This window comes from Mobula hypostoma, chromosome 4 (assembly GCF_963921235.1).
Source record: "Mobula hypostoma chromosome 4, sMobHyp1.1, whole genome shotgun sequence".
Lineage (NCBI taxonomy): Eukaryota > Metazoa > Chordata > Chondrichthyes > Myliobatiformes > Myliobatidae > Mobula > Mobula hypostoma.
In genome coordinates, this window is record NC_086100.1 from 119,635,476 (window position 1) to 119,662,194 (window position 26,719).

At 41.6% G+C, this 26,719-nt stretch overlaps 1 protein-coding gene across 6 annotated transcripts in view; it reads right to left on the minus strand.

Moving 5' to 3' along the window:
- Positions 1 to 1,369: 1,369 nt before the first annotated feature.
- marchf1 (membrane-associated ring finger (C3HC4) 1) overlaps positions 1,370 to 26,719 on the minus strand; it is a 602,233-nt gene continuing 576,883 nt past the window's right edge. For 5 of the 6 annotated variants that reach the window (XM_063046422.1, XM_063046423.1, XM_063046424.1 and 2 more), the window contains 2 exons: positions 8,997 to 9,144; positions 2,255 to 2,608 (listed from right to left, as the gene is read on the minus strand). In XM_063046422.1, the coding sequence (XP_062902492.1) occupies positions 2,301 to 2,608; positions 8,997 to 9,144 (456 nt within the window). In that variant the 3' untranslated portion in view covers positions 2,255 to 2,300. Of the gene's footprint in view, positions 2,609 to 8,996; positions 9,145 to 26,719 lie in introns of all 6 variants that reach the window. The other variant, XM_063046427.1, reaches the window with a different exon arrangement.

Consider the following 26,719-nt stretch of genomic DNA (forward strand, 5'->3'; position numbering starts at 1 on the left):
ACAAAGCTTTGCACCTGCTGGCTGCTTATTGCCATATATCCCCCCCACCCCCCACCGATCCCCCACCCACTTGAACCTCATACTCAGAAGCCTGACTGCCACTTTCCGCAATAAATTTGCTACTTGTGTAGCTCTCATTATATGTACAATCTGTAGACATGGTACGGGGGCAAGTTGCTTGATGTGGAGAATATCCAGCAGCTCAGTCTCCCAGAAGACGGCATTCATTGTTAGGAAATCTCTCTGATCATCCACAGCCACCTGAACACTGTGGCAGTGGAAACCATTCCCCAAAAGAGAAAGCCCCCAGTTACCAAGGGAATTCTTTATCACCAAATGACCGCAGACAATGGCTGCCCGTGCTTGAGGGGTACCAGCCACACTGGCAAATCCCAGTGTCCAGGTTACTGTTTCTTCAATGAAGTCAATGTAGGTGAAATACGATTTAAATGAATATTGTGTCTCTATAATCACTCTAATGCTGTGATGTGCAGTAAATTGAGAGGTTCTCTGCACTGGCCACCTATTCCCTTTCTCTCTCCTGACAGTTATGCAGGTTCCTGCCTCCTGCAAGTTAGATGTGACTACCTCCCTCAAGTTCCTATCTAGCACCTCCTCATTTTCCTGTCTGAGCCGGAGGTCATCCAGCTGGGGCTCCAGTTCCTTAACACAGTCTCTAAGGAGCTTCAGCTCAATGCACGTCATGCAGATGTAGTTATCAGGGAGACTGGAGGTCTCCCAGAGTCCCCACATCTCACACAAAGAACATACAAGTACCTCCACATATATTTTCAGTGCACTAGTTATGTACTAACAGAGAGAGAGAGAGAAAAAAAAACTTACTACTTGAAACTTACTTAGAGCCTACATCTGTGCTCGCTCAAGTCTGTTGAGCCAAAGCTGGACCACTCTAACACTGGCCCACTCCAACAATGGCCATTTTAATAAGTTACAATGTTAAGTGCAGAATGGGCTTTTTTTGTAAGTAGTTGTCTTTTGGTGCATATCTGAAGTTGGCATTAATAACATAGGAAAAAAAATCCTGTGACATATCTAGAAAGATATGATTTCACCTTGCAATATAGACCAAGTAGACTCATTGTTGATGCACAGGTAGCTGCTTGAAAGGCTCAGGTCTAGGGACAAATCTTTGAACTTTCTCTCTATAAAGGGTTAATGTGACTGACGAATGAAACAAATAGCTTCAAAATGAACTTTGCTAAAATAAATACTTTAGCTAATTATTAAAGTTTGACAATAAGCCTTGCTTATTCTGTATCCTCTGGGAGGTTCCATATTGTGGTATCTATTTTAGAACTGTAGGGCAATATAACTCTACCCTATTTATCTCCCAAAGCAGTGGGAGTAGTTGTTTTTTTGCAATGACCCCCGATTAATGGAGACAACATTTCTTGGCTCTTCAACTGCTAACATTGATAGATTATCATGGTGACACATAAGAATTATGATAATTAATGTCTGGTTTCCTTTAAAATACAGAGCCACGTCCATCCATCTTGCATCAAAGATGAGGCTTTTTAGTTCACCTGAGCTTCTTGTGACCTTAGCAAACCAAAAATTGTTAACTTATAGTATTTTCTAATAGAGGATTTCCTATTTCTAAAGAGAGGATTTTAATTGTTTTCCTGGTTTGGACTCAGACCCCATAATCAGCACATTGTTAGACTATTACCAACATTTAATATTTGTTTGGATAAAAGTTAAAATATTACAATGATCTAATTTTATTAATAATAATTTTAAGATGGGTGGTTCTTAAAGGGTTCAAAGCTGAGTAAGTCATGGTGATATTGGTGTGTTAAAATGCATAAGGGATACCAGTCTTACTCTTCTTCATCAGCTCAGTAAAGTATTCTGTGCAACACATTTCATTGGAAAATTTGCTCTGTTTAGGTTAAATATATAGATGGTTAAGTCAACACTGTAACATGTTGAAAGACTGTTTCTTGAAGATTAACATTTCAAAACAGAGCCTAACAATACCAAAATGTTTTACCTTTAAAGCCATAAAGTTAAAAGTGCTTCTCTACAAAACCCTAATTAGGACATTGCACATATTCTTTGAATGCCACGTGTATCATGTCCAACACCAATGAACACACCACTACTTAGTTCACTTCCAAAGACTGACATGTTGGTTTTCTGTTGATCATGTCTGTTGATCTGTACTTCCGGCAGCCTTCTGACAGGAACTGCTCACTTGTTAGTCCTGATACTGCTTAAGGGAACTGATTTCCAAAAACATGTGCAATTCTTCAAATGAACTTCAGAAACACGGATCACACAGGTGCAACTTCAGGAAATCCGACCTGCACCTCTGGTGCTCTCTGTAAGGTCGTTTCTGTCTGTGACACTGGCACAGTAACATTGTCTTTGTTGTCAGAGTTCTGACTATTTGAAGTGTTCCTGTCATCAGTCTTCTTGCCAGTGTCTGGGCAGTTCTGTACAAAGATAACCCTGTTGTATGCTTTTAGTCTCCGCCATAGCTGAAAGTAGACTTTGCACTGTACATACATGAAGACAAGGCCTCCTGTAAATCCAATGGCCACTACCACCAATTTTGTCCAAAACGGCCATTCTAGAACACCTATAAAAATAAATACCATATTTATCCGTTATGCATTTCTTTTCCTTGAAGCATTATTTTAATCTATAGAAAATGCTGCTTCTAATTAATGAAGATAAATATTTCTGAAATGTAATCCCGGGGTTTTCTTCTTGCTGACCACACGTGCATCAGTTACAATCACTGCCCTAATAAAGGCCCACAAACAGCAGAGGATTGCAGCTGTTATTACTGTACAGAGATGTGATGATCGACACAAAAATCAGACAAAGATCTTGATGCAAAACATCTCTCAGACAGTGTTTCCAGTGATCTTTGCACTGCAGAGACAATACAAGCTGCCACTCACAGTACATCCACTCTCCCCTCCCCCTCCTGGCTCCTTCAGCCTTTTGTTTCCCCTCTTTCATAGTCACAGAGCACCACAGCATGAAGCAGGATCTTTGGCCCATTTAGTCCATGCTGAGCTATTATTCTGCCTAGTAACATTGGCTTCCGACTGGACCATAGCCTTCACACCCCTCGCATCCATGTACTTATAAGACCATAAGACAAAGGAGCAGAATTAGGCCATTTGGCCCATCGAGTCTGCTCCGCCATTCAATCATGGCTGATCTTCCCCTCCACCTCAGCCCCACTCCCCAGCCTTCTCCCCATCTCCTTTGACGCTGTGTTCAATCGAGAACCTATCAAGCTCTGCCTTAAATACACTCAAGTATTACTTATCCAAACTTCAGGTAAGCGTTGGCAGCATGTTCCACCCACTCACCAAAATCTGAGTAAGGAATATCCCCCTTGTGTTCCCCTTCAATATTTAACCTTTCACACTTAACCTATACCCTCTAGATCTATCTCACCCAACCTCTCTGGAACAAGTCTGCTTTAATTCACCCTATCTGTACCCCTCATAATTTTGTGTCGCTCTATCAAATCTCCTTTCATTCTCCTAGGCTCCAGTGAAAAAAATTCTAATCTATTCAACTTTTCCCTATAACTCAGGTCCTCAAGTTCCGGCAACATCCTCGCAAATTTTCTCTGTACTCTTGCAGTCTTATCAATATCTTTCCTGTAGGTAGTTGACCAAAACTGCCCACAATACTTCAAATAGGCTTCACCCATGTCTTATACAACTTCAATTATACAGCACAATTCCTGTACTCAAACCTTTGATTTATGAAAATCAATAAGCTGAAAGCTCTCTTTACAACCCCGTGACACCACTTTCAAAGAATTATGGATGATCCTTCTGAATGCCGAATGGAGCCAGACAACGACTTCTTCGGAAACAGCTTATTTTGACCTTCAATGTCTCTCGTTTTCCTTTTCAAGGTGGATGGGGTTCTGTCGAAGACTCTGACCGAGAGCTACACTCAAACTTCACTTCTTTATGGCGATGGCTCCTGCTCCCGGGGGTTCACCCACTGGCCGTTTTTCGATATCCCAAATGTGCACCCCAGAAGACGAGTGTGCCTTCGGGGTTCCGATGCTTTGGGGACCTGGGGGTGACCGATGCTGTGCCAATGCCACTAACTGAAGCGTCGCGGGAGAGAACGAGAGAGTGGCGAGTGCGTGGAATGGGCTGCCGGCGACGGTGGTGGAGGCGTAAACAATAGGATCTTTTAAGGGACTCCTGGACAGGTACATGGAGCTCAGAAAAATAGAGGCCGATGGGTACCCCTAGGCAATTTCTAAGATAAGGACATGTTTGGCACAGCTTTGTGGGCTGAAGGGCCTGTATTGAGCTGTAGGTTTTCTATGTTTCTATGTTTCTAAAATGGAACATCAGGAACAGCGGATCACAATTTGGTCTTTTCTCAGGTTATAAATTAAATCTTAGTAAGAGTGAACTTTTTCCGATTAATAAACATCTTCCCTTATATTATAAATTTCCATTTAAATTGATTAATAATTACTTTTCATATCTTGGGATTAAAATTACTTGTAAACATAAAGATTTATTTAAGACTAACTTTTTACCATTAATAGACCATATTACTCAACTTTCATCTAAATGGTTTCCCTTATATTTAACTTTGATTGGTCGTATTAATGCAGTTAAGATGTTTTTTTTGCCAAAATTTTTATATGTGTTTCAGGCATTACCAATTTTCGTTCCTAAATCTTTTTTTGATAAAGTTGACTCTAAAATTTCTTCATTTATTTGGCAGAATAAGAATCCGAGACTGGGTAAAATACATTTACAGAAAGCTAAGAGAGATGGAGGTTTAGCATTACCTAACTTTAGATTTTATTATTGGGCTATTAATATTCGACATATGAAATTTTGCTTACTTGACCGGGACATACTATCTATTCCTAAATGGGTAGCATTGGAATTACAATCTGTTCAGGGTTATACACTTGGTTCTATTTTAGGTTCCTCTCTTCCTTTTGATTCGAAACGCCTTAAGCAGGTCTCTAACCCGATAGTTAAATATGCTTTGCGCATTTGGTTTCAATTCAGAAAATTTTTTGATCTTAATCAATTCGGGTTAGCGATTCCTATTTTAGGTAACATATTTTTTCCTCCCTCTTTTACGGATCGCGCTTTTCAAACTTGGAAGACTAAGGGTATTTTACGGTTTTTGGATTTATTTTTAGATGGTTCCCTTATGTCTTTTGAACAATTATCTAATAAATATAACTTATCAAGAATACATTTTTTTAGATATTTACAAGTTAGAAATTTCCTAAGTACTATACTTTCTTCCTTTCCAATGCTTCCTCCTATATATATTTTAGATTCGATAATTAACCTTAATCCATGTCAGAAAGGTGCATCGGCTATGATTTATAATATTATTATGAAACTTAGGAAAGCTCCATTTGATAAGATTAGGGTAGATTGGGAACAGGAATTGGGGCTTACCATTTCTGTGGATGATTGGGGGCAGATTTTACAATTAGTTAATACTTCCTCTATTTGTGCTAAACATTCCCTAATTCAATTTAAAGTGGTTCATAGAGCACATATGTCCAAAGATAAGTTAGCGCGTTTTTACTCGCATATTAATCCTTTCTGTGATAGATGTTCGGGGCAGATAGCCTCTTTAACTCATATGTTTTGGTCTTGCCCTACTTTGGAAACTTTTTGGAGAGATATTTTCAATATTATTTCTAAGGTATTAAATATAGATATCTCTCCTCACCCTATTACTGCTATCTTTGGACTACCTAAAATTTCTAGTAATCTTTCCCCTTCAGCCCGTAGAATGATTGCATTTCTTACTTTAATGGCGAAAAGATGTATTTTACAACATTGGAAAGAGCTTAATGCTCCAACTACCTTTTTTTGGTTTTCTCAGACGATTTTATGTTTGAATCTGGAGAAAATTAGAAGTAATCTTTATGATTCTTCATTTAAATTTGAACAGATTTGGGGACCTTTTATTCGATATTTTCATTTAATGTAATATTTACCCTTCTTGTTTTTTTTTCACTGTTTTAATGGAGGTCGGGATTGAGGACGTGATTTTAAGTTTAACTCTGTTTGGTTTCAAGTTAGCCCATTGCTTTGCTTTGCTTTTAGTTAGTTGCACGGTGGGTTTTTTTTTTGGGGTTTTTTTTTCTTTTTTTTTCCATTGATATATATAAAATCTAGTATACTATTATGTTATCTTGCTTTCTTATGCTTAAATTACATTGTTTGTAGTATTTTCTTTTTGGTATTGTTATCTTTTGGAATTTTATTATACTTTAACATTGTATTAATGTTTATATGGCTTACCTTTTTTGTATACTTACTCAATAAAAAGATTTAAAAAGAAAGAAAGGAACAGCGGATCAGCTATCCGGGGCTCTGTACTGAATCGTGCTCTCTCTCTTCCTCTCGGTGGTGGGGAGATTTTGCTGCCGATTCTCGAGAGTTGGAGAACTCGAGAAAAGTGACATGGCAGACTTTAGCACCATAAATTGGTGAGTTGTTTTGTCTTTGTCTCCCCTCTCGCTGAGTGAAACCTCTCTGCCCCTTTATTAGGGAGAGAGAGAGAGAGAACCTGTGGCATGCTGAACTGTCTGGTGAACGATTAGTTTTTGTTGTACTGCAGATCGTGGTCTTTCTTGGGGGCTTTGCTATTGCTTGCTTGCTGGGTGGAGGGCACTGAAGTAGGTGGGGGAGGGGGGTTGTTGCTTTGCTGCCGCTTGTGTGTGGGGGGGGCACGAGTAGGGGTCCTTGGGGTTCTAAGGGTTTTACTGTCACTCATTCTTTGGGACACTTCTGTTTTCATGGACGCCTGTGAGGAACAAGAATTTCAGGTTGTATGTTGTATACATTTTCTGATATTACATGGAACTATTGAACTATTCCCAGATCCCTCTGTCCTACTTTGCTCCACAATGCCCTACTGTGCACTGTGTAAGTTCTATCCTAGATGGTCCTCCCAAAGTGCAACACCTCACACTTGACTGCATTAAATTCCATCTGCGATTATTTCTCACCTCATAGTCCCAGCTGGTCCAGATACTGTTGCAAGCTTCAATAGCTATCCTTGCTGTCCATTACACCCTCAAAGAAGGTAAGTTAGTCAATAATATGAAAGATGATACCAGAATTTTTTTCCCAGATATGTAAAGAGTAAAAGAGAGGGGAGGGTGGATATTAGACCACTGCAAAATAACTTTGGAGACGTAGTAATAGGGGACAAATAAATGGCAGATGAACTTAATAAATATTTTCCAACAGTCTTCATTGTAGAAGACACTGGCAGCATGCCAGATATTTGAGAGTGTCAGGGGACAAAAGTGAGTGTAGTTACTATTACTAAGGAGAAAGTACTTGAGAAACTGAAAGGATTGAATGTAGCTAAGTCACCTGGACCAGATGGACTACACCCTCGGGGTTAGAAAAGATTGTGGAGGCATAAGTATTGATCTTTCAAGAATCACTGGAGCCTAGAATGATTCCAGAGGACTGAAAAATTGCAAATGTCTCTCCACTCTTTAAGAAGGGAGGGAGGCAAAAGATAGGAAATTATAGGCCAGTTAGCTAGATTTCAGTGGTTGGGAAGATGTTGGAGTCTATTATTAAGAATGAGGTTTCGGAGTACGTGGAGGCACATGATAAAATAGGCCAAAGCCAGCATGGTTTCCATAAGGGGAACTCTTGCCTGACAAATTTGTTGGGATTCTTTGAGAAACTACCAGGCAAGATAGATAAAGGGGAGTCAGTGGATTTTCACTGTGTCTTGCCTTTTCAAATGTTCATTAATCCTCTCCCTCAGAGTTCGTTTTCCAGTAACTTCCCCTACCACTGATGTTAGGTTCACAAGTCTAAATTTATTCATCTCTTTCTTGCTTGCTGCTTTTCATGAACATGGGATATCTATCTGGTGTCCTTCAGTTACCTACACTTGTACTTGAATCCATCAGGGATTTAAGAACCCTGGGATAACCCTCGTCGGTCATCGCAAACAGAACAGAATAGCACAACACAAGAACAAACCCTTCAGCCCATGATGCTGTACCAAACTAATGAAACTAGTAATTAAAAATATAAGAGATTCTGCAGATGCTGGAAATCCGAAGCAACACACATTGCTGGAGGAGCTGAATAGGTCAGGCAGCATCTATGGAAGTGCATCGACAGCCAACGTTTTGGGCCATGTCCTGAGGAATTGTCTCGACCCCTCTATTCATTTCCACAGATGCTGCCTGACCTGCCTAGTTCCTCCAGCCATTTTGTGTGAGTTGAAGCTTGTAAATAATTGCCTCACTAAACTAATACCTTCTGCCTACCCAACGTCTATATCCTTCCATTCTCTGCACATTCAAATGCCCATCGAAGATCCTGTTGAAAGCTTCAGTTGTATTTGTTTACATTCCAGATAGTCATCACTACCTGTGTAAAATAATTGCCACACATTTCTCCTTTGAATTTACTCCCTCTCATCTGGTCCTGGGGGATACATTCGCTTTAAGCCTGTCAAGGAACTTCTCTCATTTTCAGTTATAATGGAGGATTCCAACCCAAAACACCACCTGTTTCCCCTGACAGATGCTGCCTATCCTGCAAACTGTTCTCAGCATTTTCTGTTTTTGTTTCATATTTCCACCGCCTGCACTTCCTTAATTTCCTCGTGCCGAACAGCAGCTTACACATAATAAAAATCTTGTGTCTGTAACTGTGATCTGTGCTGATGTAAAAACAATTGGGCCATTTGTCAGCTCTCTGAAATCCTAGAGAGTTACCATTAACATAGCCTGCGGAACAATGACATTATAACCCTACATAAATTGCATCTACAGTTCAAGCTTTGCGACGCAATAATCAGGTTCTGAATCATTTTCTGGCAGCTTGCCTTGGGCAAATCCACTAATCAACTAATGTTGAGAGTGTTTTTTTTTGTCTCTTTCACACAGCTGAGTGAGCTTCCAGAGTAAGAAAGCACATCGCTAAAGAACTTGTTCGTACCATTGTCATTACCCTGTTTGATCTCCTCTGCGGTCCGATCTATCAGAACGTACAAGGACCACACGACACACGTGATGGCAACGATGTGGAAAGTGACAGAGCAGACAATCTTTCTCCTCTCACTTGTTGACATCTGCAGTTTTTCCCACTGGAAGAAAAACAAATGCGAGACAATGAAACAAATGTTTAGGATCATCTTTACAACCATGTGATATACTGTACTTTCTTTTTAAATCATTGCTATCTTCCCTTCCAAAGAATTTGTGGTGTGGTGCGCTGCTTTTTGCTATAAACTCAACCGTCTCCATGTGCTCGAATACTATTTTTTCAAAAATGACATTCTTCTGTGTTTTTTTTAGTTCAAACATCTCGCTGCATTTTAACAGCTTGGTAGCTGTGTCGGTTTAATTTTAAAAATACCTCGATGCCAATGTTACATTTTGCAAAAAATTAAACTAATTCAAACGAAGACACAGGAGTCTGAAAATGCGGGTGTAACTTTTGTTTACTCAGGAAGCATCTGTGTAAAAGAGTAAACAGTTGGCGTTTTTGGCCAAGACCCTTCATCAGGACTGGGGAGATTCAAATTTCTTCAGGGTAGGCATCCCTTGACGAGACTTCGTAGTAGTAATAGTGCCTTACACAGGAGAAAATCTGGAGGTGCTGGAAATCCAAAGCAACACACGCAAAATGCTGTTGGAACTCAGCAGGCCAGGCCACATCATTGGAGAAGACTGAAAAGGAAGGGTCTCGGCCCAGAACGTCGACTGTTTACTCTTTTCCATAGATCAAGTCCAATTCAGTTTTATCTTTAAAGTCCAGAAAGGAGTAGATACTATGAATTACTAAGTGCCTAACCCATTAATTCTGTCTAATATTTTAGCAGAAGTATTAACATCTTTTAAATGGATATTTAAGAGGTTATGCTTCAGAATGGCTGCTTTAGATTTATTAACATGACCATTGCCCATTTGTGATGATTTTCAGTGCAATGATTTCCTGTCATTTATCAGTTCTGAAAATATTTTGTGCCAATTTGTAATGGTGCAGTTACTTCACCCAGTCAATCACTTGTATACCAGGCAACTACAGATTTCAAAGGAAAACTTGCAGAAAATGCACCAAAGTAAGACACGTTCAAAGGGTATGTCAGGCAGACAAAAATAAATGGATTGCACAGAGACAAAAATAAATGGATTGCACAGAGAAGAGATACAAGATAAAAAGTCAAATTGCAGTTTTAAAAAGAGCACTAATCTGCATGCTGTTAATTAAAAATCTGGTAATGATGTGAATGACATAAGACTGTGTAGCCTTGAAATCTACAATGTGAAGATTAATGATCGACAAGCAATATACCAGAAGTGAATGGCAAATTAATTAAAATGGCTCAGCTGTTTCAATCATTCCACAAATTGAGTTTGAAAGGCATTTCAAAGATACTGAAATGAAGCCTGCAGATATCCAACTAAGAACTTATACCAGAGAAAAGATAACTCCTGGGGGAATAACATCTGTAACAGTGTAATACAATAACCAACAAGATACATTGAGCTTGTATGTGTGTGCTAAAAACAGAAGGACCAGCGTTGTAGAGGTGTGAGTGGCAGAGACAATGACAACTTGACTGGAGATCCCATCCACCATTTGCATGCCACATCTCCTGCAATGCAGCTATACAAAAGTGAACTAAAAATGTACTGGATGATGCCATAACTGTCTCCATGCCGAATACCATGAACTGTTGCCCAACAGATGACAAAGAGATGTTTGTGCCAACTCTGCGCCCCTTGTTGGAAAGCACACTGGGCCAAGGAAGGACCATGCTGCTCAGAGGAATTGTGAAAGTGATGAAAGCAGTGGTCTAACTGCAGAAGATTTTGTAGGCAACGTAACTGAGAAAGCTTCTGGTATGTTAGTCAGACAGTTACTTGTGAAATGTGGCTTGGTTTTAAGCTGGAAGAGAGTTCAAGGACCTTCAGGAAAGTTACAAGCACTCAGCATTTTTGAGTATAAAGAACCAGAATCTCCTCTGTGTGCATTAAGGTTATTGCATGAACTTCAAGTGGGAGACAAAAAGCTGCTTGTAAAAATAGATGCAAAGACCAAAGCCCAGCTGGATGAATGGAAGGCCAGAAAGAAAGCAGAGGATTTGTCAAATGATGCTGTGGATGAGGAAACCAAGAGAGATTTAGATTTAGATTAGATTATGAGGACATGCAGTCCTCTTTTATTGTCATTTAGTAATGCATGCATTAATAAATGATACAATGTTTTTCCAGAATGATATCATGGAAACACATGACAAACTGACTTAAAAACTAACAAAAACCACATAATTATAACATACAGTTACAACAGTGCAAAGCAATACCGTAATTTGATAAGAACAGACCATGGCACAGTAAAAGTCTCAAAGTCTTTCGAAAGTCCCATAATCTCACGCAGACGGTAAACCTCCAGCGCCGCCAACTTGCCGGTGCAATATACTGGGAGCATCCGACCACAGTCCGACTCCGAGTCCGTCCGACAACTCCAAGCCTCCGACCAGCTCTCCGTCACCGAGCACCGAGCACCATTTTTGCCGAGCGCCTCGACCCCGGCCCTGGCAACAAGCAATAGGCAAGTCCGAGGATTTGGGGCCTTCGTCTCCAGAGATTCTCGATCGCACAGTAGCAGCGACAGTGAAGCAGGCATTTCAGAAATTACTCCAGGTGTTCCTCCGTGCTTCTTCACGTCTGTCTCCATCAAATCCAGATTGTGCATGGCCCACTAGTAGTTGTATTATATAGTATATTGTGTTTAGTTGAGATGCATTCTCTATCGAGTTGGAGTTTATAGCTAAGCAGGGAAGAGTGTTGTGTATTTAATATTTTAGTTATATTTGAGTAATTTTCTAAATATATTGTTGATTAACTACTCTTGTTTGTTTAAATAATTACTTATGGATTATATGTAAAAATATGTTAATTGCACATGTCATCATGCTACCATGGGATGTGCGCATGTCTTGCTTAAAGTAAACTAGAAGTTATACCCACAGTTTTGGACTCCTGTGACCTTGTTTGAACTAGTTTAATATTTTGAAGTTTTCAAACATAACACCATCCTCCAGCCCTGCCCAGCAAGAAACAGACTGCGAAGCAGGAGACTCAATGTGTTTTGCTACACACAAAGTACTGGAGGAACTGAACAGGTCAAGCAGCATCTATGGAGGCAAATGAGCAGCTGACATTTTGGTTCAAGACCCTTTATCTGGACTGAAAGAAAGAGTGGAAAAGAAAGAGTTAAAAAAAGACAGAAGAAAGGGATGGAGCAAGAGTTGTCAGGTAATAGCTGAATCCTGGCATAGTGGGCTGTGTCCATAACAACACTGTGATGCTACCTGGCCCAGAGCTCCTCCAGCACTTCGTGTGTTGCTCTAAATTCCAACATCTGCTCTCCCTCATGACTCAATACCCTTCGTCTATTCCTCGGTGCGACTTAAGGAGGAACACGGACACACCTCCCACCAGCAGCTATACTGGAAGCTCCAAGTGACAGCAGAAGTTTCATTCTCAGAAACTGGTCTGTACCATGATTTCCTGTGAGAAAAATCTGCGTTATCTGCCCAAGTGCTATTAAACATGGCGAAAGCTTACTGGTGGTTTTGAAAGCAAGCAGTTCAACTGAATGCTCTATTAATTACAAATTTCATGTGCAAAATTGTGATTGACGATCACTGCAAACAATGAAGAGGCGAGTAAAGGCAAGGCTGATCCAAGGGTCGAGGCGTGCGGGTGTGAGACAGAGTCAGAGCAAGGCCGAGGCACGTTCCAGGAGAAGTTGGAGAGAGGTGGAGAAACTGGAATTTCAGAGACAAAGTTGGAGCGAACAGAGTGGGAGAAAGCTGAAGCAGAGTTATTTTGGAGCCGGGAGCAAGGTTTGATCCATCTAAATGCCACGCCGATTTGGAAAGGTCGAGTACAGGCCGGAGGCAGCCCAGAGCATAAAGTTGCAGTGGGGCCTGGGTCTGAGTGCGGGGGGTTGACCCAGTGTTTGGACAATTTAAATGAAGAGCCAGATAGACTGGAAAGGCAGGGTGCTGGGACCGGAGGCGAGGTTCGGGGCCGGTTCTGCTCTGTAACATTTTACTCTGCTCTCCTCGGCGCTGAGGCTGAGGCTGAGGCTGTGAGACTGCTCTGGCTGCCCTGGGCTTTATGTCTTCAGGTTTTGCGGTGATTTTCCCTGCTATATGATGAACTGAGACCGAGGCTATGGGCCTGCTCCAGCTGCTCCAGGATTCGGGCCTATAGACTCAATTTGGTTCGGAATGCTGTTGCTTGCTTCTATTGTTTGCATGATCTGTGTTTTTTCCTCTTGCTCTGCACATTGGGGGTTGGTCTTTTTTTAAAAATTGGGTTCTTTTGGTTTTCTTGCTTTGTGAATGCTTATAAGCAGAGGAATCTCAAGCTTGCATAATTTATACATACTTTGATAATAAATGTACTCTTAACTTTGAATCTTGAATTTTGAATAAGCTTTGAGTTGAAAGATACAAAATGTATTTCTTTATCAAAGTTGCTGGTGAACGCAGCAGGCCAGGCAGCATCTCTTGGAAGAGGTACAATCGACGTTTCAGGCCGATACCCTTCGTCAGGACCCTGCGTTCACCAGCAACTTTGATAAAGTGTGTTGCTTGAATTTCCAGCATCTGCAGAATTCCTCTTGTTTGCATTTTTAAATGTATTTCTTTATTTACATTCTTTCACATAAGTTCTGTGAGAGAGAATTTTATTCCATATCTCAGTTTTTGGGGTAGTGATTTGTGAATTCTATAAGGACAAATTTCCATGACCAGAAGTACTGTAATGCATGGATCGCCTATATTTTTTTTAAACAGCCTGTGTGTCAGTGCTGTATTAGTGTCAGTCATGTTAAATTGTGGAGAAATGTATGCTTTTAGATTGTATCTTCAGGGAATTTGGTTGACAGTTTCAACACACTCCTGTGTGGAACAGTCAGACATCACAGCAAAGATAAGTGATTATCCGTCCTGTTGAGTTGAGCTGGCTCACTTCTCCCAGTTAAAGGGATAAGAAGTAATTACACGGGATAGTCACAAAGAAAAAAATAAACATTAGAACAAAAATGAACAGCGGGAATAAACTATTTCCGGTTAGAGAGATTTTTATTTAATCTCTGTTAATCAATCTTTCAATATTAATTTATTTCTCTTGACATTAAACTTCATTAAAGGTAAAATAAAGATTGTTTTTCTGTAACCACATCTCACTAATGCTTTCTGTCCTTCTGTCGTCTTTTCCTTCTGTCTCCTCTCTTTGTTTATCATCACTGTGTCGATCTGTTTCACGTCTGCCAAGTTTCTCACTTGCTTTGTGATTCATCTGAGGGAGACAGATGGAGACAAGGGTTTGGGAGGGTAAAGTGAGAGACACGCCAAGTGGATCCGAATGGGAGAAATTGAAAGGATGTTGATTTTGTGGCTGCTTGATATGTCGGACCGCATTTCTAAATCTCAGCCTTTGCTTTGTTCGGGGGGGGTGCAGTGTGGATTTCACCAAGGTGAGTTTTATGATGTACAGCTCTGCTGATGCTGTGGAAAATTTAAGGACCCTTGGCATCTGGGATGTGCCCTCTTCTCATTACTACCATCAGCTAGGAGATACAGGAGCCTGAAAACCCACATTTAACAGTACAGAAACAGCTTCTTCCCCTCCACCGTCAGACTTCTGAACAGTCTATGAATATTACCCTCTTTTGCATTACTTCATTAATTGTAGTTTATAATGTTTATGTCCCTGCACTTTTCTGCTGCTGCTGCAAAACAACAAACTTCATGCCTTATAATTCAGTGATAAGAAACCAGACTCTGAGGCTACGTCCACACTAGACCGGATAATTTTGAAAACGCCGGTAAAAACGATAGGAGTCCACACCAGGCGTTTTTGAAAATATCTCGTCGTTGGTGCGCGTTTGCCCAGTTACAGACTTGAAAAACTTAAAAGGAAATTGCCAAATGATGGACAGCTGTCAGCTCTCACGCAGGAGGACTTAAAACTAATAAAAACAAATACTGGAGCGTATAGAGGCAAGCGACAGGGAGTTCACAGACAGTATGACCCGGCTGACGACAAACATTGAAAAACTGACTAACTCTGTTGCAGAGGGATTTGCAATGATGAGGAATATGATGGCTCCCCTCCGCCAGTACTTTTCACTGCCACAATACCAGCCTCACAGCCACTACAATAGCTACACATATGGACACACAGACCCCGGGTGGCCCCACCAACATTTTCCCCACTCCCACAGTGGGATCAGCCTGGAAACATTTCCTACAGCCATAGTCTCTTCACCGATGAAAGGGACGACGGGTTTTTTAAAACCTCTAGTTACCCCATACACACTACACTGCACAACCGGCATTTTCAGATTTAAACACTCTGGAGAGTGTTTTAGAAAAGCTCAGTTTTTGGGGGAGGAAAATGCCATTTCAGTGTGGACGGAGGGTCAAAACGAAGAGTAAAAGCTTCGGTTACGGATTTATCCGGTCTAGTGTGGACGTAGACCTGAATGTCAGCCTGTTTACCATGGGTTTAATCTGTCAGTTTGGGTGTTAGCACAAGGAGGCGGAGCAACTTGAAGTTCATGGCCCGAAGGGACAAAGGGCCTCCAACTGGGTGATCCAGGCTTGAAGCCGGCACAATGGGACCCTATCATAGGCTTGCAGGAATCTAACACATGAAGAACATAACAGGCTACGACTTCAGGTGCTCCACTGCTACAGAAAGGTAGGGGCACTTAGGAACTGCAGGCAAAAGAGGGATAGCAGATGAAGCCTGAAAAAACAAGAGTGACAGATCTTAATTTGGTGTATTTGCCAGGATTGCAGAATGAAACATTTACAACACAGTTGGAAATCTTTTGACTCACCTCATCCCATACCTGTATTATTGAAGAAAAGCTAACCATCATTTCCAGCTCTTGATTTTACAGCCTTGCAGAAGCATAAGTGCTTATCATAATCTTATTAGATACTGTGACGATTCCTGCCTCCACCAACATCCTTCTGCCTGTCATATCAAGCAGTGGACTCTAGGCCCCCAGCAAATTCTGGAGGAAAAATATTCTTGGCTTTTCTTTAAACTTACCAATTACTTGAAATATTTTCCTCTTGACATTAAGAAAGAAAATTGATGCACGAGCAGACCATTCAGCTGCAAATGCCTGCTCCAATATTCTGTAAGTTTGTGGCTGGTCTATTAGTTCAGCACAATTGTCCTGGAGACTAACCCCAAATTCTTTGATTCTCTCAGTATTTAAAAACCTATCAATTTCTGTCTTGAATATGTTTGGTGACTGAGCCTCGACAGCCCACTTAGAAAGACGATTCCAAGATTTTCTACCCTCTGTGTGAGGAATTTTAAGACCATCTATGTTCTGAAGGAGTGATTGCTTAGTTTAAGACTGTCACTTCTGGTCGTAGACATCCCGTCCAGGGGAATCATTATTTCTGTATCCAACCTTCAAGCTGCTGGAAAATTGGTATGTTGCAATGAGATTACATTTCATTCTTCTACCTCAGGTGAGCAAAGGCCAGATCTACTTTTATCTCTACTGTTATGAGAAACTCAGCAGCTCAGGAATCAATCTGATGAATCTTGCTGCAATGCTCCAAATAAAAGAACATCTTTGCTCAAGTACAGTTCTCCAGATGCTGTCTCACTGCGGCCCTATGTACTTGGAGCAAAGTAACTTTACTTTTTTAATAAGGGCCAAGCATGACCTGCTGCCTGCGAGGGTAAGAATAGGAAGATTTGGCAAATGAATGTGGGGCTGAGGAACTGGTGCAAGGGCAAGGTTTCAGATTTCTGAATCACTGGGGTCTCCTCTGGAGAAGATATGACATGCACGAAAGAGACGCGTTACACCTGAATCAGAGGGGACTAGTATCCTTGTGGGCAGGTTTTCTAGAACTGTTGGGAAGGGTTTAACCTAATTTGGCAGGGGGATGGGAACTGGGGTGATAGGGCTGAGGATGGGGTGGTTGGTAGACAAGCAGATGATGGTGGAAAGTTCCAGTCAGTGGAATGAGTTGCAGTCTAGCAGGGGGACAAGATCGAAAAAGGTGACGAACACAGGACTGAAGGTGTTCTACTTGAATGCATCTAGTGTACGGAATAATGTAGATGACCGTGTAGTGCAGTTAGATATTGACAGGTATGACATTGAAGGCATCGCTGATCTGTGGCTGAAAGAAGGTTATAGTCGGGAGTTTAACATCCAAGGATACACATTATATTGAAAGAAAAGGCAGGTAGGCAGGGGATGGAGTGGATCTGATGGTAAAAATGAAATCAATTCCTCGCGAAGAGGTGATATAGGATTGGAAGATGTAGAATCCTTATGGGTAGAGTTAAGAAACTGCAAGGCTACTCCAAACAGTAGCCAGGAAGTAGGCTAGAAATTACAATGGGAGACAGAAGAGGCATATCGAACGGGCAATATTATGATAGACATGGGGGATTTCAATATGCAGGTAGATTGGGAAAATGTGGTTGGTGCTGGGTCCTGAGAGATAAAAATTGTAGAATGCCTATGAGATGGCTTTTTAGAGCAGCTGGTGTTCAGCCCACTTGGGGATCAGCTGGATTGGGTGTTGTGTAATGAACCGGATTTGATTAGGGAGCTTAATGTAAGGAACCACTAGGAGAAAGTGATCATAATATGCTAGAACTCACCCTGCAGTTTGAGAAGGAGCAGCTAAAGTCAGATGTATCAGTATGACAGAGGAGTAAAGGCAGTTACAGAGGCACGAGAGAGGAGCTGGCCAAAGTTACCCAGCAGGAATGACAGCAGAGCAGCAATGCTGGAGTTTCTAGAAGCGATTTGGAAGGGACAGGATAGAACATCCCAAAGAAGAAGAAGTATTCTAAGATCAAGATGACACAACAGTGACAGACAAGGGAAGTCAGAGCCAACATCAAAGCAAAAGAGAGGGCATTATAAAACAGCAAAAAGTAATGAGAAGTTAGAGGATTTTACAAACCAACAGAAGACAACTAAAAATATCATGAAGAAGCAAAAGATGGAAAGCAAAGTTAAGCTAATATAAAACAGGATACAAAAAGGTTTATTTTCTGATATATAAATGGTATAAGACAGGTGAGAGTGAGAAAATGTTGATGGAGAGGTAGTAATGGGGGATAAGGAAATGGCGGATGAATAAGGTTTTGCATCATTCTTCACTGTGGAAGGCACTAGCAGTATGCCGGAGGTTCGAAAGTATCAGGGGGCAGAACTGAGTGCAGTTGCTATTACTAGGGAGAAGGTGCTTGAAAGGTGTGGAGGTTGATAAGTCACTTGGACCAGATGGACTATACCTTAGAGTTCTGAAAGAGGTAGCTGAAGAAACTGTGAAGGCGTTAGTAATGATATTTCAAAAATCAATAGATTCTCTCATGGTTCTGGAGGACTGGAAAATTGCAAATGTTACTCCAGTCTTCAAGAAGGGAGGGAGGCAGAAGAACGGGAATTATAGGCCAGTTAACCTGACCTCGGTGGTAAGGAAGATGTTGGAGTTGATTGTTAAGGATGAGGTTTTGGGGTTCAAAGTCAGCGTGCTTCCTCGAGGGAAAATCTTGCCTAACATATCTGTTGGAATTATTTGAAGAAATAACAAGCAGGATAAACAAAGAAGAATCGGTGGATGTAGTGAATTTGGATTTTCAGAAGGCCTCTGACAAAGTGCCGTACATGAGGCTGCTAAACAATATAACAGCCCATAGTATTATAGGATAGATATACGGATAAAGCATTGGCTGCTTGGCAGGAGACAAAGAGAGGGAATAGAGGGATCCATTTCTGGTTGGCAACCGGTGACTAGTGGTGTTCAGCAGTGGTCGATGTTGGGACTGCTCCTTTTTGTATCATATGGCAATGATCTGGATGATGGAATTGATGGCTTTGTGGCCAAGTCTGCAGATAATATGAAGATAGGTGGATGGGGCAGATAATATTGAGGAAGCAGGGAGACTGCAGAAGGACTTGGGCAGATTAGGAGAATGGGCAAAAAAGTGGCTGATGGAATATAGTGTAGGGAAGTGTATGGTCATGCATTTCAGTAGGAAGAACAAAAGCGTAGTCCATTTTCTACAAAAATACGACTTGCAAAGGGAGATGGAATCCTTGTACAGGATTCCCTAAAGATTAACTTGCAGGTTGAGTCAGTGTAAAGAAGGCTAATGCAATGTTAACATTTGGTTTGAGAGGACTAGAATATAAGAGCAAGGATGTGATGCTGAGACGTTATAAGGTATTGGTTAGACTGCAGATGGTGTATTGTGCGAAGATTACAGCCTCTCTTCTAAGGAAACATGTGCTAACATTGGAGCGAGTCCAGAGAAATTTCATGAAAATTATTCTAGGAATGAAATGGTTAATGTATGAGGAGCGTTTGATGCCTCTGGGCCCTTTACACGCTGTAGTTTAGAAGAATGAGGGTGTTCTCATTGAGACCGATTGTATGTTGAAAGATCTCGATGAAGTGTATGAGGAGAAGATGCTTCCTATGGTGGGGGGGTCTAAGACCAGGGTACACAGCCTCAGAATAGAAGGACATCCATTTAGAAGGGAGATGAGAAGGAATTTCTTTAGCCAGAGGGTGGTGAATCTGTGAAATTCGCTGGCACACAAGCAGCTGTGGAGGTAAAATTATTGGGTATATTTAAGGCAGAGGTTGATATGTTCTTGTTTAGTCAGTGTGTGAAAGGTTGCGGGGAAAAGTTAGGAGGATGTGGTTGAGAAGAAAGTAGATCAGCCATGATCAAATGGTGGAACAGACTTGATGGGCCAAATGGCTTAATTCTGCACCCATGTCTTACGGTTTTCTATTGTTTGACTCCCTAATTGCTCGTTGAACCTGCACACTAACTTTCAGAGCTACATGCACAAGAAACTCAGATCTTACTGAATACCAATACATTTCAATCTCTCAAATTTAAAAAAAAATCCACCTTTCTAGTTTTCTACTGAATTTAACATACCTTGCACTTTTCCAGATTATCATTTACCTTCCATATCCTTCTCCATCCAGTTAGCCTATCAAATTTTGCTGAAATGTTTGCACATCTTCCTCACTGCCAACAATGCCACTGAGCAAGCACTGTGCAAAGGGAAGATGGGAAGATGGTCCACCAAATACACACTCTCCACTCTGGTTGGTGTTTCATTCACTTCAATTCCCTTAACCTTCCTTGCTCCCTCGTAAATAGAACACATCTATCCAAACATTCCCCATCTCTTCAAAATGTTGGAAAATTGACTACTTCACGTCCAATCCCGACTTTCCTGATATGATAGCCATGGTTTGCTTGGTGTTCTGTGTAATAGTAGCATGGGTTCCCATTCTTACAGTCTGACCCTTGTTAAAAATGGGAAAGAATCCTGTCTGCATACTTAGCCACCAAAACAAATTGATTTATTAAGTTTAAAATGTGTGGATATGCACTCCAGGTTTCCTCTCTCAGTCGAGGTATTTCAGTGTCACTGTAACCCTCTTCAAATAAAGTGACTCGCACATTTCATTCCATTTCCCACTTCTCTGCTCACTTTAAAAGATCTCCCAGCCTTCCCGTAACTTACAGCTTCTTTCTTTCTCATGATTAATCAAAGGGTCAATTGTTGCATTATCTGCAAACTTCTTAATCATTCCCTTCATACTAAAAAGTAAATCATAAGTCACTAAGAGCCCAACTTAAGAGTAACCCTTTTGGATTAAACTGTGCTCTTGTAAATGCTGACTGATATTGACCTTTAAAACTACTTAAAATACTTAAAATTACTCTGATGAAGTGCTTTGAGAGGTTGATCATGGCTAGTATTAACCCCTACCTGAGCATGGACCTGAACCTGCTGTAATTTTCCTATCACCACAATGGGTCCACAGCAGGTGCGATCTCACTGGCTCTCTACTTGACTTTGGAGCAGCTAGACAACAACAATGCACAATCTCCAGCTGTTGCTTATCAATTATAGCTCAGCGTTCAACACCGTCATCCCCTCAGTACTAATGTACAAACGTCAAAACCTGGAGTTCTTTATTTCCCTCTGCAACTGGGCCATTGATTTTCTCATTGGGAAACCACAGTAACATGGATTAGAATTAACATCTCCTCCTTACTGACAATCAATACAAGTGCATCCCACTGCTCTACTCTGTCTACATTCATGACTGTGTGGCTAGGCACAGCTGAAACACCATCCATAAATCCGCTGATGAAACCACTGTTGTTGGCAGAATCTCAAATGGCAACAAGGAGGCATACAGAAGTGAGATAGATCGGTTAGTTGAGTGGTATCACAGCAACAACGTTATACTAAATGTCAGTAAGACCAAGGAATCAACTGTGGACTTTAGAAAGGGGAAGTCAGGAGAACAGTCCTCACTGAGTGGTCAGTGTAGCAAGGATTAGCAGCTTCAAATTTCTGGAAGACAACGTTGTAGAGCAGCAGTCCCCAACCACTGGGCCGCGGACCGGTACTGGGTCGCAAAGCATGTGCCACCGGGCCGTGAGGAAAATATATGAGTCAGCTGCACCTTTCCTCATTCCCTGTCACGCACTGTTGAACTTGAACATAGAGTTGCCAACTGTCCCGTATTTGCCAGGGCATCCCGTATATTGGGCTAAATTCGTTTGTCCCATACGGGACCGCCCTTGTCCCGTATTTCCCCTGCTAAGGTAGAGCGTTCCTCTGAAACCTTTAGTGCCGAAATGGCGTAAAGCACAGAAGCAATTACCATTAATTTATATGGGAAAAATTTTTGAATGTTCCCAGACCCAAAAAATAACCTATCAAATAACACATAAAACCTAAAATAATACTAACATATAGTAAAAGCAGGAATGATATGATAAATACATAGTCTATATAAAGTAGAAATAATGTATGTACAGTTTAGTCGGGAAGATTAAGCCAAAACCGATTTGTGGAAAAAAAATCAGCACGTCACGCATGCGCACACAGGTGCCCGTGCAAGGCTTCATGGTCATAGTAGCCTACCTGGGGTAAACACAAGTGTACGGGATTTGACTGCTACTTTTGTCGCTTATTTGGGAGTGAGAAAGTTGGCAACCCTAACTGTAAAAGACATGTTTAGGTGAGTTTAACTCTACTCCCCCCCACCCCTGGTTGGCCGGTCCGCAAGAATATTGTCAATATTAAAGCGGTCCGCGGTGCAAAAAAGGTTGGGGATCCCTGTCGTAGAGGACCAATCCTATTATTCCCTCTGGGTCTTAATCAGTGCACCAAGCTTGTCCATCTTATTTCCTATTATAATCACAGGGATGTATCTCCTCCTCTTAGCCTTAACCTATATTCTGGCCCTGCAGCCTCGGCATCACATTCTAAGCTCCCAGGGGATCTCGGGCCACACTCTGGGTGGTAGCATCGGTTTGCATAGCTCAATCAGCTGGTCTCTGGAATACACACAATCTTCCTTCAACCTTCACTCTCAACACAAGGTAGCCATCACAAATGGTCCAGGCACACAATAGTCCAGAATGGTACACAAGAAAACAAAAATAACATAAAATAACATGAAAAACGGTAAAAACACAGGAGCTACTGCAACATGCTGTCACTAGCGTGGGACCATCTCGGTCCTTTGTGAATGAAAGGTGGTGAAATCCTGGACACGTCACTGTAAAAGAACTTTTATGTTGCCCGTTCATTGAGCTCCTAGCCATTGGGATATGACTATATTATTTGCCCTGGGAATTCTCAGCTGCCGTTTTAGTTGTTGTTTTCATTCAACCTTAGGCTGATGCAAATGTAGTGCGTGATACTATTCTTTCGACCATCGCTGGAATGTAAACTCAGTATCCCAAAGTTTCTGTGGCTGTTACTGGGAATTTTAATCAGGTTTTTCTAAAGGCAACAATACCAATATTTTGTCAATATGTCAGCTGCCCTACATGGGACAATGGAACACTGGACCTTCTGTATGCGAATGTAAAGGACACATACCGTGCCCCTACTTTCCCCCGACTTGACAGATCTGATCACAGCCTGGTCCTGCTAACACCCAGGTACGTACCTCTTGTCCAGCGGCAGCCTGTGGCAACAAGGATTCTAAGGAGGTGGATCAGGATGTTAATGAGACACTACAGGAATGCTTTGAGAGGATGGACTGGGGTGTGTTATGTGAGCCACACAGGGAGGACATTAACAAAATGACTGATTGTATCGCAGACTATATCAAATTCTGTGAGAACACCATCTTGCCAGCCAGGACTGTATGTTACCTCCCCAACAACAAGCCCTGCATCACCAGTGACCTGCAAGAAGTTTTGAATATGAAGAAGAAAATCTTTAAGTCTGGAGAAAGACAAGTACTGAGGTGAGTACAGAGTGAACTGATGATAAAGCTGAGGGAGGGCAAAGAATCCTACAAGAGGAAGCTGGAGCACAAGCTCCAGCACAATAGCACAGGGGACGTGTGGTTGGGCATGAAGCAGATCAAGATTAAGGAAAGGAAGATGGAGGGCTGCCTGGATAGGGTCAACGAACTGAACTTGTTTTTCACCAGGTTCAGCATGGGACCTCCTGCTGTACCCTCCTCCACGTGCCCAAACCACATACCCTCTCTGCCCCTGAAGCCTTCTCCTTCCACCCCTCCCTCCCCTCTGGTGAATGCTTGTGTTCCAAACCCCTCAACTTTGGAGTATCCTGTCTCCATGGGGATGACCACCCTCCCCCACCTGATTGTGACTGCAAGTCAGGTTAGGAGACAGCTGGAGAGACGACATCAAGGCAAAGCTGCTGGACCAGATGGTATTAGCCCAGGGTATTGAAGGCCTGGGTGTGCCAGCTGTCTGGTATTTTGCAGCATCTTTACAATCTGAGTCTGAGTCTGAGTCAGGAAAAGATGCCAGTGCTATGGAAAACTTCCTGTTTGGTTCCTGTACCCAAGATGGTGACTCCATCTGATCTTAATGACTACAGACCAATTGCCCTCACATCTCATGTGATGAAGGTGCTGGAGCAGCTGGTCCTGACGTACCTTGTACCGCAGGTGAGATTTTCAGTGGACCCGCTACAGTTTCCCTACCAACCCCATGTGGGAGTGGATGATGCCATCATCTACCTGTTGCAGAGAGCTCTCTCCCACCTGGATGATGCTGTGGCATTGTGAGAATCTCATTTCTTGATTTCCCTAGTGCCTTCAATACAATTCAGCCACTTCTGAGTGAGAAGTTGCAAAGGATAGGCATAGACAAATCCACTGTCTCCTGGATTACTGACTACCTGACAGATAGACCCCAGTTTCTATACCTGGGGTAGTTCTCTGTCTGAGATGGTGGAGAGTGACACTGGAGCCCCACAAGGGACTGTCCTGTCTCTGTTTCTGTTCACACTGTACACCTCAGACTTCCAGTACAAATCTGAGTCTTGTCACTTGTAGAAGTTCTCAGATGACTCTGCGGTGATTGGGTGGATTAAAGATGGGCAGGAGTCGGAGTACAGAGGATTGGTGGACAAGTTTACGGAGTGGTGGGGGAGGAATCACCTGCTCCTGAATATGACCAAAACCAGGGAGAGGGTGATTGATTTTAGGAGGAAGAGGACTGTGACGAGTCCTGTAAACATTCTGGGAGAAGAAATTGCGGTGGTGGAGGGTGTTAACCGTGACATCAGACTTGATTGGAAAACCAACACCGAGACTGTTTACAAGAAGGGGTTGAGTCTATTTTCTAAGGAAGCTGAGATCCTTCAATGTGTGCAGCAGGATATTATAGATCTTTTACCAGTCTGTTGTAGCGAGTGCAGTCGTCTTTGCGGCTTTATGTTGGGGGAGCGGCATCAGTGCTGGTGATGCAAAAAGACTAAATAAACTCATCAAAAAGGCTGGATCCGTCCTTGGCTATAACCCAGACTCTTTTGAGTTAGTGGTGGAGAGGAGGTCACTAAACAAACTGTTATCCATTATGGACAATCAGGCACCTCCTCTCCATGACTGACTGAAAAAGCAGCACAGCACCCTTTCGAACAGACTCATTCAGCTCTGCGCTCACAAGGATCGTTACAGAAAATCTGTGTGACAGGAGAACACACATCATAGTACAATAGTCTCTGTTTAATTATTTTGTACATTATTATTGCACATTGGTACATTATTATTGTGTATATTATTATTCTGTACTTTATTATTCATTTAGTCTGCACACTGATAAGTGTGCATTTAAATGTTGCTGCTGTAATGAAATAATATCCCACTCGGGATCAATAACGTACTTATTATTATTAAATACAGCAGCTGACACTTCTAAAGATCAAAGTGTTGTTTTTTGAATAAGTTACAACAGTGATGGAATATCCCAAGCTTGACTGAATAGATGAGAAAAGAATGAAAATTATCCTGTGCTGAACAGCTGAACACATGGATGCAATCATAAAGAAAGCATACTAGTGTCTGTATTTCATTATGAGTTTGAGGAGATTTGGTATTTGGGTCACCAAACACCCCAGCAAATTTCTACAAATGTATGGTGGAGAGCATTCGGGCTGGTTGCGTCACAGTCTGTTATGGAGGCACAATGCATAGGACCAAAAGAGTCTGTAGAGCAGCGGTTCCCAGACACTTTTGGGTAACCACCCCCTTGGCTCCAAGATCACATCCATAGTGACCCTCTCAATTTCCAGCCATTACGTAAAACCTTGAAGTCTGTTTTGTTGCTTTGAAAGAAGTTGGGCAACTGTATTGAAACTGCGCTCCACTAAATATGACATTGGAAAGGTAATAAAGACCACCTTGACCTTTTACCACAGTGCAGGATCGTGTTCAGAGATTTCTTTCTGCAACCAAAAGCCTTGATATGATTTTTGAACATCGGCTTCAGCTCAAAGCCATTTTGTAGTGAGATGAGTTCTTCCTCCATCCTTCCTGTTAATTTCTCATTGCAAGTGTTCAGGAATAGGATCCTGAAATCTTTCTGACATGCCTTTTTCCAGCTCACCCAGCTGGGCACAGTATATCTGAAGATTGACATCTGATATTCTTTCTTTCTCTTCTCAGAGAGGCTCAGAAATTGGAAAATGTCATGATAGCCAATGTTGAACTTAAATAGGGTTAACTTGGAATGAAATGTGGAGACAAGTGATTTGCCTTTCATAAGATTCATTGTATTTCTTTACAATTGAAGCTTGACTTCATTAATCTTTGTGAGTAATTCTGATAACTAAGTAATGTCGTGCCTAATATTCTTGAGTTGATTTCTAAATGAAGCATTCAAGTCTTCAAAGAATTTTATCAGTTTCAAAAACACATAAAAACATTTCAGACAGTTTCCTTTTGAAAGCCATCTGACTTCTATGTGCAACAGCAAGCATTCAAACTGGTCATCATTCTTAATACAAAGTTCTGGAAATAGTTGAGAATTGAGAGCATGGTGCTTGATTTTATTTGCCACTATGGTAACAGGATTAAATGATTTGTGCAGCTGATCACTTAGTTATTTTTGTGACAAGATGTTGCTTGTGAATTACACAGTGAATAATAAATAAGTTATGTACAGCTTTTTTAAAGAAAGGAATAACCCCATGGTGGTGTCCTGCCATCTGTTGCACAAGCAGGAATGTTGGTGAGCAGAATGTCCTTCTCTTTGAATAAGTACTCAACAACTCAAAATACTGGCTTTCCTTTGGTATCTGTTTCTAGT